The following is a 14,757-nucleotide window of genomic DNA, read 5'->3' as shown; positions in this document are numbered from 1 at the left end:
TTCGTGAATGGCAACAATGCATTATAATTGTAATTAAAATACCTCTTTGAAGATGTTACACCATATATATTACTAGTTTATTGTCTATTTTTAGTATTATTATATGTAGTGTAAAACTGACAAGTCACCTATGTCACAATCTTTGATTGTATAAGGCATGTTATGTGATAATAAAAATTGAATTGAATTGAATAAATATTCTGTACTCACCCCCAGAATCCTGAACTCTTTTCTCCTCTAAAATGATATTTTTAACATTGTCACCTTCATGCAAGTCGCCTTCAACATCATTATTTTCACCTTGTGCTGCCCCCCCCCCCCCCTTGCATCATTACAACTTCTTGTGACACAGTACCAATATTAAACAAATCATTGTTATCCTCTTTTCCAAAAGATCCCCCATGCAGAACAACATATCTCACAAACTTAGTTGAAAGAAAAGGTATAAGTCATATAGAACCAGCAAATCTAACAAAAGAAAGCATACTCTCCTCGTAATTATTATGTACCTCACTTTCAGCACAGTTGTAAAAATTGCTTGTAGCCTCCACACCCAAATTGGATTTTCTACTTGTTTTTCAACACACTTATTTTGTAATGGATTACTGTTCCATATAGTATCCCAAAACTTTTTATCAAAACTCATGTGATTTATCTGATGCTCACTATGTTTGATCTGACTCTGTTTAACACAATTATTCTGCTTATTTGATTTAAAGTAAACATTAAAGGTCCTATTATAATTTGATCTGTTCACCCAAAAACTGTGGACTCTCACTGGGGTGATAGTGAGTTTTCCAGGTGGATTCCACTGTTATCCTGTTTTCAATCTGTTTGCATTTTGTGTCCCCCATTGCTTTTTCCATTTCTGTAATCATTATTTCTTTTCTAGCCACCATTCTCTCATTACCATTATATCCTCTTACCCTGTCATCCTGATTTTCATTCCACAAAGTTCCCATTATCCCTTCCTCCAAAATTCTCCCTGTTGCAGCCTGAATTACAACCCCCATTGTGATGATTCTCATCACCAGAGCTGTGTGAAAGATTTCTTTGCCTAACCCTATCTAATGTCTATGTACTTAAGAAACTGGTCCATGAATCAGATCCCACTGTATTTTTTCTGCAACCTTCTTTTAAATGCATGTGTTTGAGTCATTTCATCAAAGGGTTTCTCTAAGTGTACTAATTTCTTTAACTGGTTCCCAGAAAAATACTTCATTTGTCATTCATACCTCTGAAAATGGGTCCATTTAAGAATTCACTCTTGATTCTAACTTGTTCAGGCTCAGATTAAAACTTATTCAAAAAATTTTCTTAAAATCATTAAAGATTTCCCACAGTTCAAAAGGCTGACTAGCCCAAGACAGCACCTCTCCTTCAAGAAACTTCTCAAAAAATTCAATCTTTAAGTTATCTGGCATATCCAGTACAAAGAATGCTGCGAGAAATCAACAGGATGTAAATTATTACAAAGAAAGCACTTCACAGATACATTAGATGAAATAGTGCCACTATTCATAAATAGATCTTTTGTTACTAAATTTTCCTGAATTTCATTAACCTTTTTCTCTAATAAATTTACTTCATTTGTTACAGTGTCATGTACTTCATTTACTTTTGAATCTAACTAAATTATTTTTCCCACTGTTTTAGAACTGAAATTGTTAACCTTTTCCTCTACTGTTTGATGTGAACTTATTTTGACCAACTCATTTTCTAAAAAATTATATGTTAGTTCTTGGCTTCTTCTAATATGGAATTAACATTTTGCATACTTCCCACTAACTGATTTTTTAACTCTGAAATTTCTGTTTTCAGACAGTCATTGATGGCTGTTATTTCATTTTTCACATTTGTTTCTAAATATTCACTGTTGGATTTTGTAGCTGATTCTAAGTTGCTGATTTGAGAAGTTAGATTCCCTATTTGTCCTACTGCTGTTTGGCTGTATGTTAGCATACATATTAAATGTGCTTTCAGTCCTAAGCACTGTACTTCATTCATGACCCTGCTCTCAGATTTACTTGAGTCTGGTTACAACAAATTAGAAATTTTTGTTATAAACTATGTTCATAACAACACTGCACAAGTCCCTTTGAACTTCAGTAACACTTCTTTCAACAAGCATTCTTTCATGGTGAGACATAGTTTATGCTATCATTGTTCAAATCTGTAGATCTCATACCTTTGTCAACATTGTAGAGTGTCTCCCATTGCATGTAAGAGATAGTTTCAGAATGTATTTGCTGAAGCAAACTGAATAATGCTTTATTAATGTGATGAGACATTAACCATCAGCTCTCCTTTCCAGCAACAAAAGTTTCATCATGGTCACCAAATGATGAAGTAAATGTCTGGGAGATGAGTGGCCTATTTGAAGGTGACATAATGATGGCTGAAGACAATAACATAAAAAATATTATTCTGGATGAAGATAAATACTGGCCCGGTGGAGTTCTTCCATATTATATAGTTGAAGAAGACTTCTGTAAGCAAAAAAAAGTTTCCAACTCTTCTAAGCTATATAAGTAAATATGAAAGCTCTGATTTGGAATAAAATGGCTAACATTTTTCATAAGCTTTAAACCAGTATTACAATTACAGAACTGACTTTTCTAAGTTTGATAATGGTCTTTCTTCAGTGTATCTGTCTGCTGCACAATGCCTCCTCTATGTGATGAGTAACAATCTATCCTATTTTAAATTGTTACTGTACAATCCAAGATTTTCCATTGCTTGTTTTACAGGTTTATTAAATTTAGTGTTTCAATATCAAATTCTAAAACATGTAACGAAAATAATTTTCTGGGTGGAATGGAGTTACTATTCAGTAAGCCTTTGCTTGGAAAGGTCAATCTTTCTTCAAAATTTTAAGTTAAACTTCTCATTTGCTATGCTACCTAGATAATGAAATACTTTTACAATTGTTGTGCAGATAAGGAAAACAGTGAATACCACACGTAATCACTTCTGAAACTAGAATAATTTGTTTTGTGTATATAAAAAATGATTTCAATTTGATAATCTGAGAACAGAGTAAAGGTCATACAGTCAACCTGCACAGTCTACAGTGTCTACAGTCTATGGCTAGTGAGGGCAAGTATTCACTTATTGGAAGGCAGCACCTCTACTATTTCTCACATTCAAATTCCCATAGATCAGTGGTTGTCAAAGTTTTTGGTCAAGAACCAATACAGTTATTGTGTGGCAGCATCTTGGGCTACAATGTACATATGTCTTGTTATTAATCGATAACCTACATATATTAGTATGTTATAAGCCCCTGATACATTAGGTATAGTGAAGGCATGTTAAGTTGGCTGCCAGCCCCAAGTACTGATCATTAAAAGTTAACGCCATTCAGTGCACTTCATGTCAACTGTTCTGAGTTTCAGGTTGCTGGCACCCTCAGCAAAACCATAATTGTGACACCGCAACTGCCTGATGAAGTATTGTTGTGTTGTCTGTGTCAGCAGATGGTTAAATGATTAACTATTGACAGTTTTCCTCTACTCATCATGTTGTATTATAACAGCCTTAATTAATTTAATGTTCCTTGCCACAAATACATACTACATTTGAAGATAACCTTCTCTGTAGTGTGCATTAATGAATCCATGTTGCTCCCACGTCAAAATTTATGCCATAGCAAATGATCGGTTCACATCATTTATGCCTGTGAGACAGTGGCGGATACAGAAAAACCTCAAGGAGGGGGCGCTTAAGATATCTTGAGCTACCCTTACTTTTACTGTAATAAAAAATAAGCAAGTCACATGCAAAGTTTAAGAAAGTATCGAGATCACTAGAATGGCTGTGACTTTTCTCATAGATATGTGTTAGCTATCTATATTCCAGACAGAAACATATAAAATATGATGATATGGATGCATGTGCTACATAGGAAAGTAAAACTACTCGATAACTCAATTCAGTTGAGTCGACTAACGAAAGAAACAAATGAACAGGGGCTGACTTGTGTGGGTAGCGCAGGTGGCAATGCAGGTGGCCCCGCAAGGGGGGAGGGGGGGGGGGGGGTGCCCACCCACAATATGTATCTGCCACTGCTGTGAGATGGCAGAATAGGAAGACAAACAATAAAACATTCCCCCTTTCACACATCCTCTAACCCCACAGTGGCTGCACTACTTATTCCTACACTCCAGTGGTAAGTGGCCAACTTTACTTAGTTCATGGTCCAGTACACCAACATCAATTAAAATTAAGCAATTCTTAAAATATTACTATCTCTGTAAGTATTTTTATTTTTTACTGGGCAGTAAAACTACACCTTCAAGAAGGTCTTAACTATAGTTCACTGTTTCGGAGTTAGCTGTTAGCTGCTAGATGCATATTATTATAAAAACAGCTGAGAACCACAGGTCGCATGAATACTTGTTTTGGCCACATGACGATCACTGTCATAGATCATGCTGTCACATAACTCCACCTGAATCATCAAATAGGTTATTGATGTGGCTATGATTGTGAAATGTCAATAAAGTGAATAGAGAGGGAAATAGAGTCAGGATATACCTTGACTTAATATAGTAGTGGTCTACCATATGCTCGAAAATAAATCTATCAAGTACGAACATGTGCTTCAACTGCATCTACATTTTCAGAACACATTTAATTGTAGGACAACTGAGATTCTAAATGGGCCCAGAAGAAAAAGTCTGTGGCTTTTGGTTTGAAGGATTAAGTGGCTAGACATACACATCACACCCACCTACCAGGCTGCACAGCAGTTAAAAATGAGTACACCTTCCCACATTATGGAAGCGTAATGATTCGTTGATAACTCATGTTCATTCACAGGTTGAGAACACCTTCCCACACCATGGGAGCATAATTATCAGCTGATAACTAATGTTCATTCACAGGTTTATACATGTTTTCCAATGACTCTGAAAGCATAGGTTCCAAAAGAAAAACACAAAAACACAAACACAGCATCCAGAGATGGGCAATACTGGCTCTACAAATGCCAAGTAATTAACATTGATCAGTCATTTTCCTAAATAAAAGATCACGTATATGCACAAAGGTGTGTTTCATTGTAGTGATAGTTCCTCTTATTCGCCTTGATTTCCAGAGAAAGATATCTTTGTCTGCCCACGACACTCAACACAGAACATTTTGATGATTTTGTGTCAATAACAAGTTACGAGCCTGCATTTTGTGATTTCTATCATTATAACTTAATTCTTGTACAATGATTTTGTGAAAAGAGTGGAACATATATCCTGGAGTATTCAGTGTACCAATAAAATGCTCATTTTCTGTTATTGTAACATGTGGCACATTGATTATGTTAATGGATTAACTGTGTCACAGACAACATAACCTTTTTTTTTGTTGGGAGTGATAAAGCTCTGAGTTCAAGCACGAAGCAAAAATCTGATAAACTTGGACACAGCAACAACACATTCCTGTAGCTATCAAGAGTGTTCTCGGGTGCCACACCAGCTAAAGTGCAGCATTCTCTTTCACAGAAAATATAGATACATTGTAATCACTCGATAGTTCACAATTCCAGTCTGGATCAGGTTGTAGAATGCACCACAAGAATAATGATGATAGACCAGGAACAATCAGCTCACAAGTAATATATACAACAGCTTTCCCAAATGTAATTGAAGTCCAGCAAACAGCCAGGTCATGAAAGTACAGGGCAGGTGAGGTAAAGACTTTAGCACAGCTTGATGCAAAGTGTCTTGCACCCACCCAGCACCCAGAACTTGTCTTCAGCTTGACATCAGTGGCCAAACCCATTTGATGGCCTGCTGATGCTCTTTCCAGCCAACTGAAGAATCATTGATAGCAGACATTACAAGATACTGACTTCGCTATTGGGTGACAGCTTCCCCTTCACTCAGTGTGTAGGATCAAAAGTGTCCATTTTGGTATCATGATTATCATATCAGTAGGGGAATATGGAGGAGAGTAAGCCAAACTAAAGGTTAACTGTCTGTGTTGACGTCTGCCATGATCTCAGAGATGAGATGCTGGGAATGAAGGCTGCAGCAACTCAGCTTGAATCCCAGCAATTGTGTTGAACTCTTGTAGTCACAATGGGACATGATATTCATAATGTTGCCAGTGAGTGTAATTGGAAGCAACAGTACAGCAACTGGATGTGGCCCAGGTTACTATACTAGGCTGATGGCATCTTATGCAGCTCTGCGTCAGGCACGACTTGTAGTGGAAGTGGCATCCTCACTATCAGAGCCACTGCTCAAGGCAACACAGCATTATAGCTACCACATTACAGAGCATGACCGTTTGTGAGTAGGGGCAGCACAAGTGGCACCAATCCTTGGACTCCTATGTCTCATGGCCCTTGACATATTAGAGGTGGTCAATGAGTGGCTGCCCAGTGGATACCAAACAATTATTTTCTGGTTGGCTGGGTACATATGACCAGTCCATTTGTGATGGGTTGTTCTGCTGTTGTTAGTAGTGGTGTTACATAGTGCTGGTTACTGCAATGCTGATTCAGCAAACTGGACAGCCAACACCTGATGGCTACTGTGAAACAAGCATAATGTTGGTAGCAGCTAGAATGCTGGTGATGATGTCAGCTGTGTGGCATCTTCTGCAACAGGTACAGAACGTGTGCCATGTTTTTGTGCCACAACAGCATGGAATATACTGTAGAATTAATGCATCTTAATTGATGCTGTTTAAAATATTGGGTAGAGAATTATGTTCAGATATGGGATAGTACACAAGCAACAAAATTTACTCATTTTTGGTAACTGCCTTATCCAGCTGACGCTGCTATTGACATTGGGGAAGGGAAGGGGGGAGGAAATTAAAAAAAAAAAAACATTTGTTTAGTACTTCTACAATCTACTTTAACGAAAAGATTTTCTCAATTTGCAATGTTTACTTACAATGAATTGCGTTACTGCAATGAAGCTGACCAATCAGGTATTACACAGCATTCCTGTTATGTGGTGTTGGCTAGTTCATAGTAACATCACGCAGGAGTTAATAAGAGTGTAAACGTAGATGCACTGTGTGTGGTAGAAGAGGGGGTCGGGGCAAATTTGACAGGTCAGAAAATAAAAGATATGGAAAACTAATAGGCAGTAGAGAAAGGAATAATTATTGACATGAAATGTTGAGACTGTAAAAATGAATGTACATTAAAGCCAGGTGGGTGATAAGAAATGTAGTAAAACCACTTCCCAACTGCGGACTTCTGAGAAACTGGTGTGTGGAGGAAGAATCCAGAATTGCATATGTGGTGAAACAGGCTCTGTCACTATCATGTTACAGAGCACACTTTGTAATAGGATATGATGGGTTGCAAATATACAGCCCCTATCTACGCCCATTCATTCTAACTGATAGCTTGGTGGTAGTCATGCCAATGTAAAATGCCAAACAATATTTATGTGACAGCTGGTACATGACGTGTTGTTTCACAGGTGGATCTCCCTTGATAGTATGTATAAATTTTGCCAGTTACAGTGATGGTACTGGTGATGGTAGAAGGTTGCATAGGGCAAATCTTACAGAGGGGACAGTCACAGGGGTAGGAGCCAATGGGTATGGAAATGGTTGTAGTAGCAGCACAGGGTCTGACAAGAATATAGCTGAATCAGAAGGCCAATAAAAAGCTATTCTATATAAGGTGGGTAAAATGTCATAGCATGATTTTAGGAAGCCATAGCCTTGTCAAAATAGCTGCCTAATACATTCAAGAACAGGATAATACTGACAAGAGGTGTAGACCCAGGCTGGTTTAGTTTATTTTTTTATTTATTTTTTATTTTTTTGGGGGAAAAATCTGCAGTACCAGGATTGGATGTGATGGCCCAGGAAATCTGAACTACATAGTGGGGTAGTTACATCCAGCGAAGGCTGAGATGAGACTGATGGTGTATACCAGTAAAGAGTCCACATATGAACAAATACATTTGCCTTATATGCCAAGGGTGTATGGGAGGGAACATTTGACATGGAAAGCATGGCACCTGTTAACAAGTAAACACTATTGTTTGTTAGTAGCTTTTGTGTTAACAGGAGTATATAGATGATCCTCACTGAGGATGGGGTCAACATCAAGGAAAGTGGCACAGGATTCATAATGGGACAAATTACATTTAATTGGAAGAATGTATTTAGAGATTACAAGAATTTTAACAGGTCAGACTCACCATGAATCCATGTGGCAAAAGTGTCATCTATGTATCTAAACAAAACAAGGGGCTAAAGGCTTGTGGATCCCAGGAAAGTCCCCTCCAGGTGACCTATGAAGAGGCTGGCATAGGAAGGAGCCATCCTGGTTCCCATGGCTGTGCCCCTGATCTGTTTGTATGTCTGGCCTTCAAAGATAAAGTAGATGTTGGTAGGTATAAAGTTGATAAAAAAGAGCAGGAAAGATGACATAGGTCAGGAATCAGGGGGACACTTATTGAGGAAATGTTCAGTAGCAGATGAACCATGTACATAGTGATGTAGGTATACAGGAAGGTGTCATCAACAGTGACAAGCAAGGTGTGCAGTGGGAGTGGGATGGGCACAGACTTAAGTCAATCTATGAAATGGTTGGTGTCTTTAATATAGGAGGGATGTCTTTGTAATGTAGGTTGCAGGTGTTGCTCAAGTATGGCTGATATTCATTTGGTGGGTGCTTCAAAGCCAGCTGTTATGGGACAGCCAGGGTGGTTGGGTTTGTGGATCTCAGTTGCTGTCTTCAGAGCACCCACTGGATATATATCTGCCTTAGTTGATCAACACCTTCAACCTGTACTACAATTACTTCCTTTCTATATTAAAGATACCAGCCATTTTGTAGATTGTTTGAAATCTGTGTCTGTTCCACTCCCACCTTGTACTTTGCTTGTCACCATTGATGGTCTGTACCAACAGCCTCTATGTGCATGGTCTGTCTGCTGCTGAATATTTCCTCAACCAGCATCCACCTGATTCCAAACCTATGATGTCCATCCTGCTCACCTTAAGTAACTCCATTGTTACCAACAACAACTATACCTTTAAGGGCAGACATACAAAGAGGCCATAGGCACAGTCATGGGAACCAGGATGTTGACCTCACCTCATCCTCACCACGGGTCTGCTACACATGTTTGTTTACATGATACCTACTAACAAACAACAGTACTTACATTGTGCCATTTGCCATCCTTTCCATGTCAAACGTTCCCTTCCATACAGCCTTGGTATTCAAGCAAATGTATTTGTTCACATGTGGACTCCTTATATCAATATACCACCAGTCTCACATCAGCCTTCATTAGATGAATTACCCCACCAGCCTAGTTCAAAAGCAGATTTCCCATGCCACCCCATTCAGTTCTGATACTACTGATCCCTCCAAAAACAACTTAGGAGTACACCTCTTGTCACTCAGTATTATCCTGGTCTAGAATGTATTAACCAGCTACTTTGACATCGCTTTGGCTTCCTAAGATCGTGCCATTAAATGAGGTCTGTTCTGTCTGATATTTTGCCCACCACACCTAGAATAGCCCTTTGTCACCCTCCCAGTATCTGCAATATCCTTGTCAGACAATTGTGCACCCTTTTCCCCATCAAATGGCTTCTATCCCTGTGACTATCCCCACTGCGAGACTTGCACTACGCATCCTCCTACCACCAACTATACCATCACTGGAACTGGCAAAACAGTGCACCTAGGTGCCTGTTTCACCACACTTACCAACTGGATTCTTCCCTCACACACCAGTTTCTCAGAACTCTGAAGATGGGAAGTAGTGTTACTACACATCCTTGGTTCTTACCACCTGCCTGGTCTGAATTTGCATTAATTTTTATGGTCTCAGCATTTCTTCGCAGTAACTTCTACACTCCCTTTTAATATTCTATATCTTTTATTTTCTGACCGGTCTCTTTTTCCCTCCCCCTCCTCCCCCCACCCCCACCTTACCAAATACAATGCACTTAGCTTCCCATTCTTGTTAACTCATGCATGATATTTTGTCCATAATTGATCTTGCATACTACCCTATTTTCCACCTTTAAGCTCTCAGGTTTTCAAATCTCATTCAGTCAAGGCCCCAACAATCAGTCTTTCCTTCGCATCCCATCCAGAAAGTCTCTCCTTACATGAGGTTCTAGGTGGCTTTTCTGAACTCTCCATACTTCCTAAACCTCACCAGACTTTTTCCTTCATCCCTCTTCTTTCCCCTTCAATGATTCTACCAGAAAGCAGAGCCATGAGCTCTGAAAGGTTGCAAATTCCAGTACATTTACATGTGTATTCTCCTGTTGCTGCTCAGTGAGTAGATTTTTTTAAATTCATTACTTTCAATAATTTGTATTACATGTTTTTGGGTCAAAAAACTTTAGCCTTGTTTTATGAGCTATCCTGAAATATGATACAGTATGACATTATGAAAAGAAAGTAAGCCAAGCGTATCAACTTTTTTCTTTCTACATCAGTTATGTCTGTCAATATTTGCATTGCAAACAAAGATTTGCTGAGAAATCTCAGCATTTCTATTGTAAGATTCTCCCAAATGAATTTACAAATACATCAATCCAAAACTGTAACAGTTTCAATCCCTTCTATCTGCTTCTCTTCATATTAGAAACCTCTGTCAGCTTTCAAATTGTTTATAGTAAGTTTTTGCAACGTTTAGTGACAGTTAAGTGGCTTGAAACCTTTTATTAATGTCCATAAAAGTTTCATCAATTGCTATTTCTAAAACTGCATTTGATACGCTATTTATCAAAATATTTATATCATCTACAAACAAAACAATCTTATCATTCATTAATGCTACTGTTGAGAGGTCATTGGTACACTCAAGAAAAGGAATCTAAGATAGAACATCATGGCACATCAGACATAATTAATTCCAGTTCCGATGAAGATTCATAGCTTAGATCTCTTTCCTATTCACATCATTTATTTCCTGATGAGAATCATTTCACAAAATTTCCTGCAACTTTGTAATATTTTAATTTACTTATAAGGGTGTTGTGAATGACATAGTCAAATGCCTTTCTCAGATCACAGAAATAACTGGTAGCTCATAACTTATAGTAATTTCATGCACTCTCACTAAATATGTAAGTTGTTGTTGTGGTCTTCAGTTCTGAGACTGGTTTGATGCTACTCTATCCTGTGCAAGCTTCTTAATCTCCCAGTACCTACTGAAACCTACATCCTTCTGAATCTGCTTAGTGTATTCATCTCTTTGTCTCCCTCTACGATTTTTACCCTCCACGCTGCCCTCCAATACTAAATTGGTGATCCCTTGATGCCTTAGAACATGTCCTACCAACCAATCCCTTCTTCTGGTCAAGTTGTGCCACAAACTTCTCTTCTCCCCAATCCTATTCAATACCTCCTCATTAGTTATGTGATCTACCCATCTAATCTTCAGCATTCTTCTGTAGCACCACATTTCAAAAGCTTCTATTCTCTTCTTGTCCAAACTATTTATGTAAGTAGCCTTCTCAATATCAACACTCTTTAGAAAGCCCAAACTGTCCTTTCAACATTATATAATTTGTACCCAGATGATTAATGATATATATTAGTTTTTGTAAAACTCTTGGGAATGCTTGTAAAAGTGAAACTGACCAGAAGTTTGATGGTATTTCTCTTTCCCCTCTTGTATACAGTGACTTAGTGGCTACAAATACTGCCCCAATTCTAGGCCCACACCATTATCAATATAAGTAATGCAGATATTATCAGTGGCCTTAGGAAACAGCGGAAATTTGTAAAATTTAGCAAAGTCTCAGGGGCCAATGGAGTCCTTATCAGATTCTATGCAGAATTTGTGGCTGCTCTTTTAACCATAATATACCATAGCCCCCTTTAACAAGAAACTGTATCCAGTAGTAGGAAGAAAGAACAGGTTGCATCAATAAGGATAGCAGAAGTGGTCCACAAAATGTCTATCCAATATTGTTGACATTGAACTGCTGTAAAATCATAGAATATATTCTGAGATCAAATATAATGAGATATCTCTAACAGAATGATCTCATCCATATTAATCAGCATGGTTTCCAAAATATCAGTCATGTGAAACTGAATTTGCACTTTTCTCATGTGGCATTTGAAAGTTAGGAAATCAAACAGATGAAGTACCTCTCAACTTCTAAAAAGAATCTGGTTCAGAACTACACCAATATTTATTAATGAAAATACAATCATATGGAGTATGGTATAAAACAAAATTTGTGAAAGGACTGAGGATTTCTTGGCAGACAGGATGCAGCATGTTATCCTGGATGGACGATCATCAACAGTTGTAGAAGTAGCTTCAGGCATACTCAAGGGATGTTTGTTGGGATCCTTGCTGCTCACATTATTAGTTAATGACCTGGTAGATAATAATAGTAGTAATACCAGACTTTTGCAAATGATGCAGTTATCTACCACGAAGTACTGTCTGAGAAGACTTCAGAAATATTCAGTCAGATCTTGATAAGATTTCGAAGTGGTAAAAAGACAGGCAACTTGCACGTTCATACAAGTAAAATTGTGAACATTACAAAATGTAAAGAAATTAATATCCTATGACTACAGTATCAGTGAAAGACAATTGAAGAACTCAGTTGCAAACATTGGTGAGGGGCAGTTGATGAGAAACAGAGGTACTGTATGTAAAACAAATGTGGGAATGAGATGGGTTACTACCCTGAAATTGAACACTTCCACTTTATATTTCGATACAGATGTATATTTAAGTACAAGTACAGGTATATACAACAAGTCACATAAACAGGCTGAATCATAATAAACTTTTTGTAGCTGAGATTCACAGTCATAAAGAATTTTTTGAAGGACATCATCTTTCCACCAGTGACTGTTATAAGTTTTTATTACACTGTTGCAATTTTGGCATTAGGCCATTATCAAGTGATGTTATGGCTTTAAGTCATGTCAATGTAATGTAAGCTGACACATTTGTATGTCGTCGTCATTACTGTTAAATACACTCATGATGTTACACAGTGCAAGCACAGATATTCAAATATTGTAAAACAACATAATCTGTAAGTGTACATGTTTGTTAAACCACCACTAGTCACAAATTCATTAGACCACAGCTGTAGACTACTGTTTGCAGTAGTCTGCAGTCTATGTTTTACATCCTCTCTACTTCAGCCATCATCAGTTATTTTGCTCCCCAAATAGCACAATTCATCTATTACTTTTAGTGTTCCATTTTCTAATCTAATTCCTTCAGCACTGCCTGATTTAATTCGACTGCATTCCATTACCCTTGTTTTGCTCTTGTAGATGTTCATCTTATATATTCCTTTCAAGAGACTGTCCATTTCATTCAGCTGCTCTTCCAAGTTCTTTGACATCTCTGACAGAATTGCAATGTCATCAGCAAAGCTCAAAGTTTTTATTTTTTCTCCCTGAACCTTAATTCCTACTTCACATTTTTCTTTGCTTTCCTTTATTGCTTCTCAATGTACAGATTGAATATCAGGGATAGGCTATAATTGTGTCTCATTCCCTTCTCAACTGCTGCCTCCCTTTCATGCTCCTTGATTCTTACAACAGCTGTCTGGATTCTGTACAAGTTGTAAATAGCCTTTTGCTCCCTGTATTTTACCCCTGCTAACTTCACAATTTCAAAGAGAGTATTCCAGTCAACATTGTCAAAAGCTTTCTCTAAGTCTGCAAACGCTATAAACAAAGATTTGCCTTTCCTTAACACATGTTCTAAGATAAGTTGTATTGTCAGTATTGCCTCGTGTGTTTCTACATTTCTCCAGAATCCAAACTGTTCTTCCCCAAGGTCAGCTTCTACAAGTTTTTCTATTCCTCTGTAAAGAATTTGTGTTATTAAATTGACAGTTCAGTAATTTTCACACCTGTCAACAGCTGCTTTTTTGGGAGTTGGAATTCTTACATTCTTCTTGAAGTCTGAGGGTAGTTTGCCTCTCCCATATACCTTTTTACCTGTCTCATATAGCTTTGAAGTGGTTATACTTCATTATTTTAAAAATTGGTAATGCAGATCTTAGCTTTATAAACTGACAATTCAATTTGTATTTTTGAGAGGTTTCACAGCACTGTATCATTAACTGGCCCTGCAAGCAGTCAGTGGTAAGTCAATGGCAACTCATGTTAAGTGCGCTGAGTTTGCAAGAAGTACTCATTGACATACTTTTAAGAATAAAATTTTGGATAGAATGTATGGTTTTATAGAGATGATGATACCCTAGAAATATTTGAAAACAATCACTTGTCTGAATTGGAATCAGTGTATGTGAAACAACTTACTTATGAGATGTTATTGAAATGTTACTTTGAAGTTTCTTACAACAAGAAGTTCATACCTTATCACTATTACAGCCAAGATCTGTCCATCAAGTCATACAGATACCAGATACCAGATACCAATTTATGGAAACATGAAATCAAATGATCACATGTATGAAAAGCAGATGGCAGACTTTAGTTCATTGGTAGGATATTGGGAAAGTCCAATGAGTCTACGAACAGGTTGCATACGGAACATTGTGTGACCCAGGCTATAATACCGGTTAAGTGTGTGGGACCCATACCACATAGGACAAGCAGGTGATACTGAATGTATACAAAGTAAGGCAGTTTGCTGGACCCATAGGAGAATGTCATGGAAATATTAAAAATCCTGAGCAGGCAGATCCTTGTAGATACACACAACTGGCCCATGAAAGCCCACTTACAAATTTCCAAGAACTTATATGATATTATGAATCTATGAACACACTACTGTCCCCTACATA

The 14,757-nt window shown here is 37.7% G+C and overlaps 1 protein-coding gene across 1 annotated transcript in view; it reads left to right on the top strand.

Moving 5' to 3' along the window:
- The window catches only part of LOC126478751 (zinc metalloproteinase nas-14), a 92,903-nt gene that overhangs the window by 43,994 nt on the left and 34,152 nt on the right, over window positions 1–14,757 (top strand). The window contains exon 3 of the mRNA XM_050103726.1: window positions 2,315–2,491. Within this exon, the coding sequence (XP_049959683.1) occupies window positions 2,315–2,491 (177 nt within the window). The remainder of the gene's footprint in view (window positions 1–2,314; window positions 2,492–14,757) is intronic.

This window comes from Schistocerca serialis, chromosome 1 (assembly GCF_023864345.2).
Source record: "Schistocerca serialis cubense isolate TAMUIC-IGC-003099 chromosome 1, iqSchSeri2.2, whole genome shotgun sequence".
Classification (NCBI taxonomy): Eukaryota; Metazoa; Arthropoda; class Insecta; order Orthoptera; family Acrididae; genus Schistocerca; species Schistocerca serialis.
This window is presented reverse-complemented; position numbering and strand designations above follow the sequence as displayed.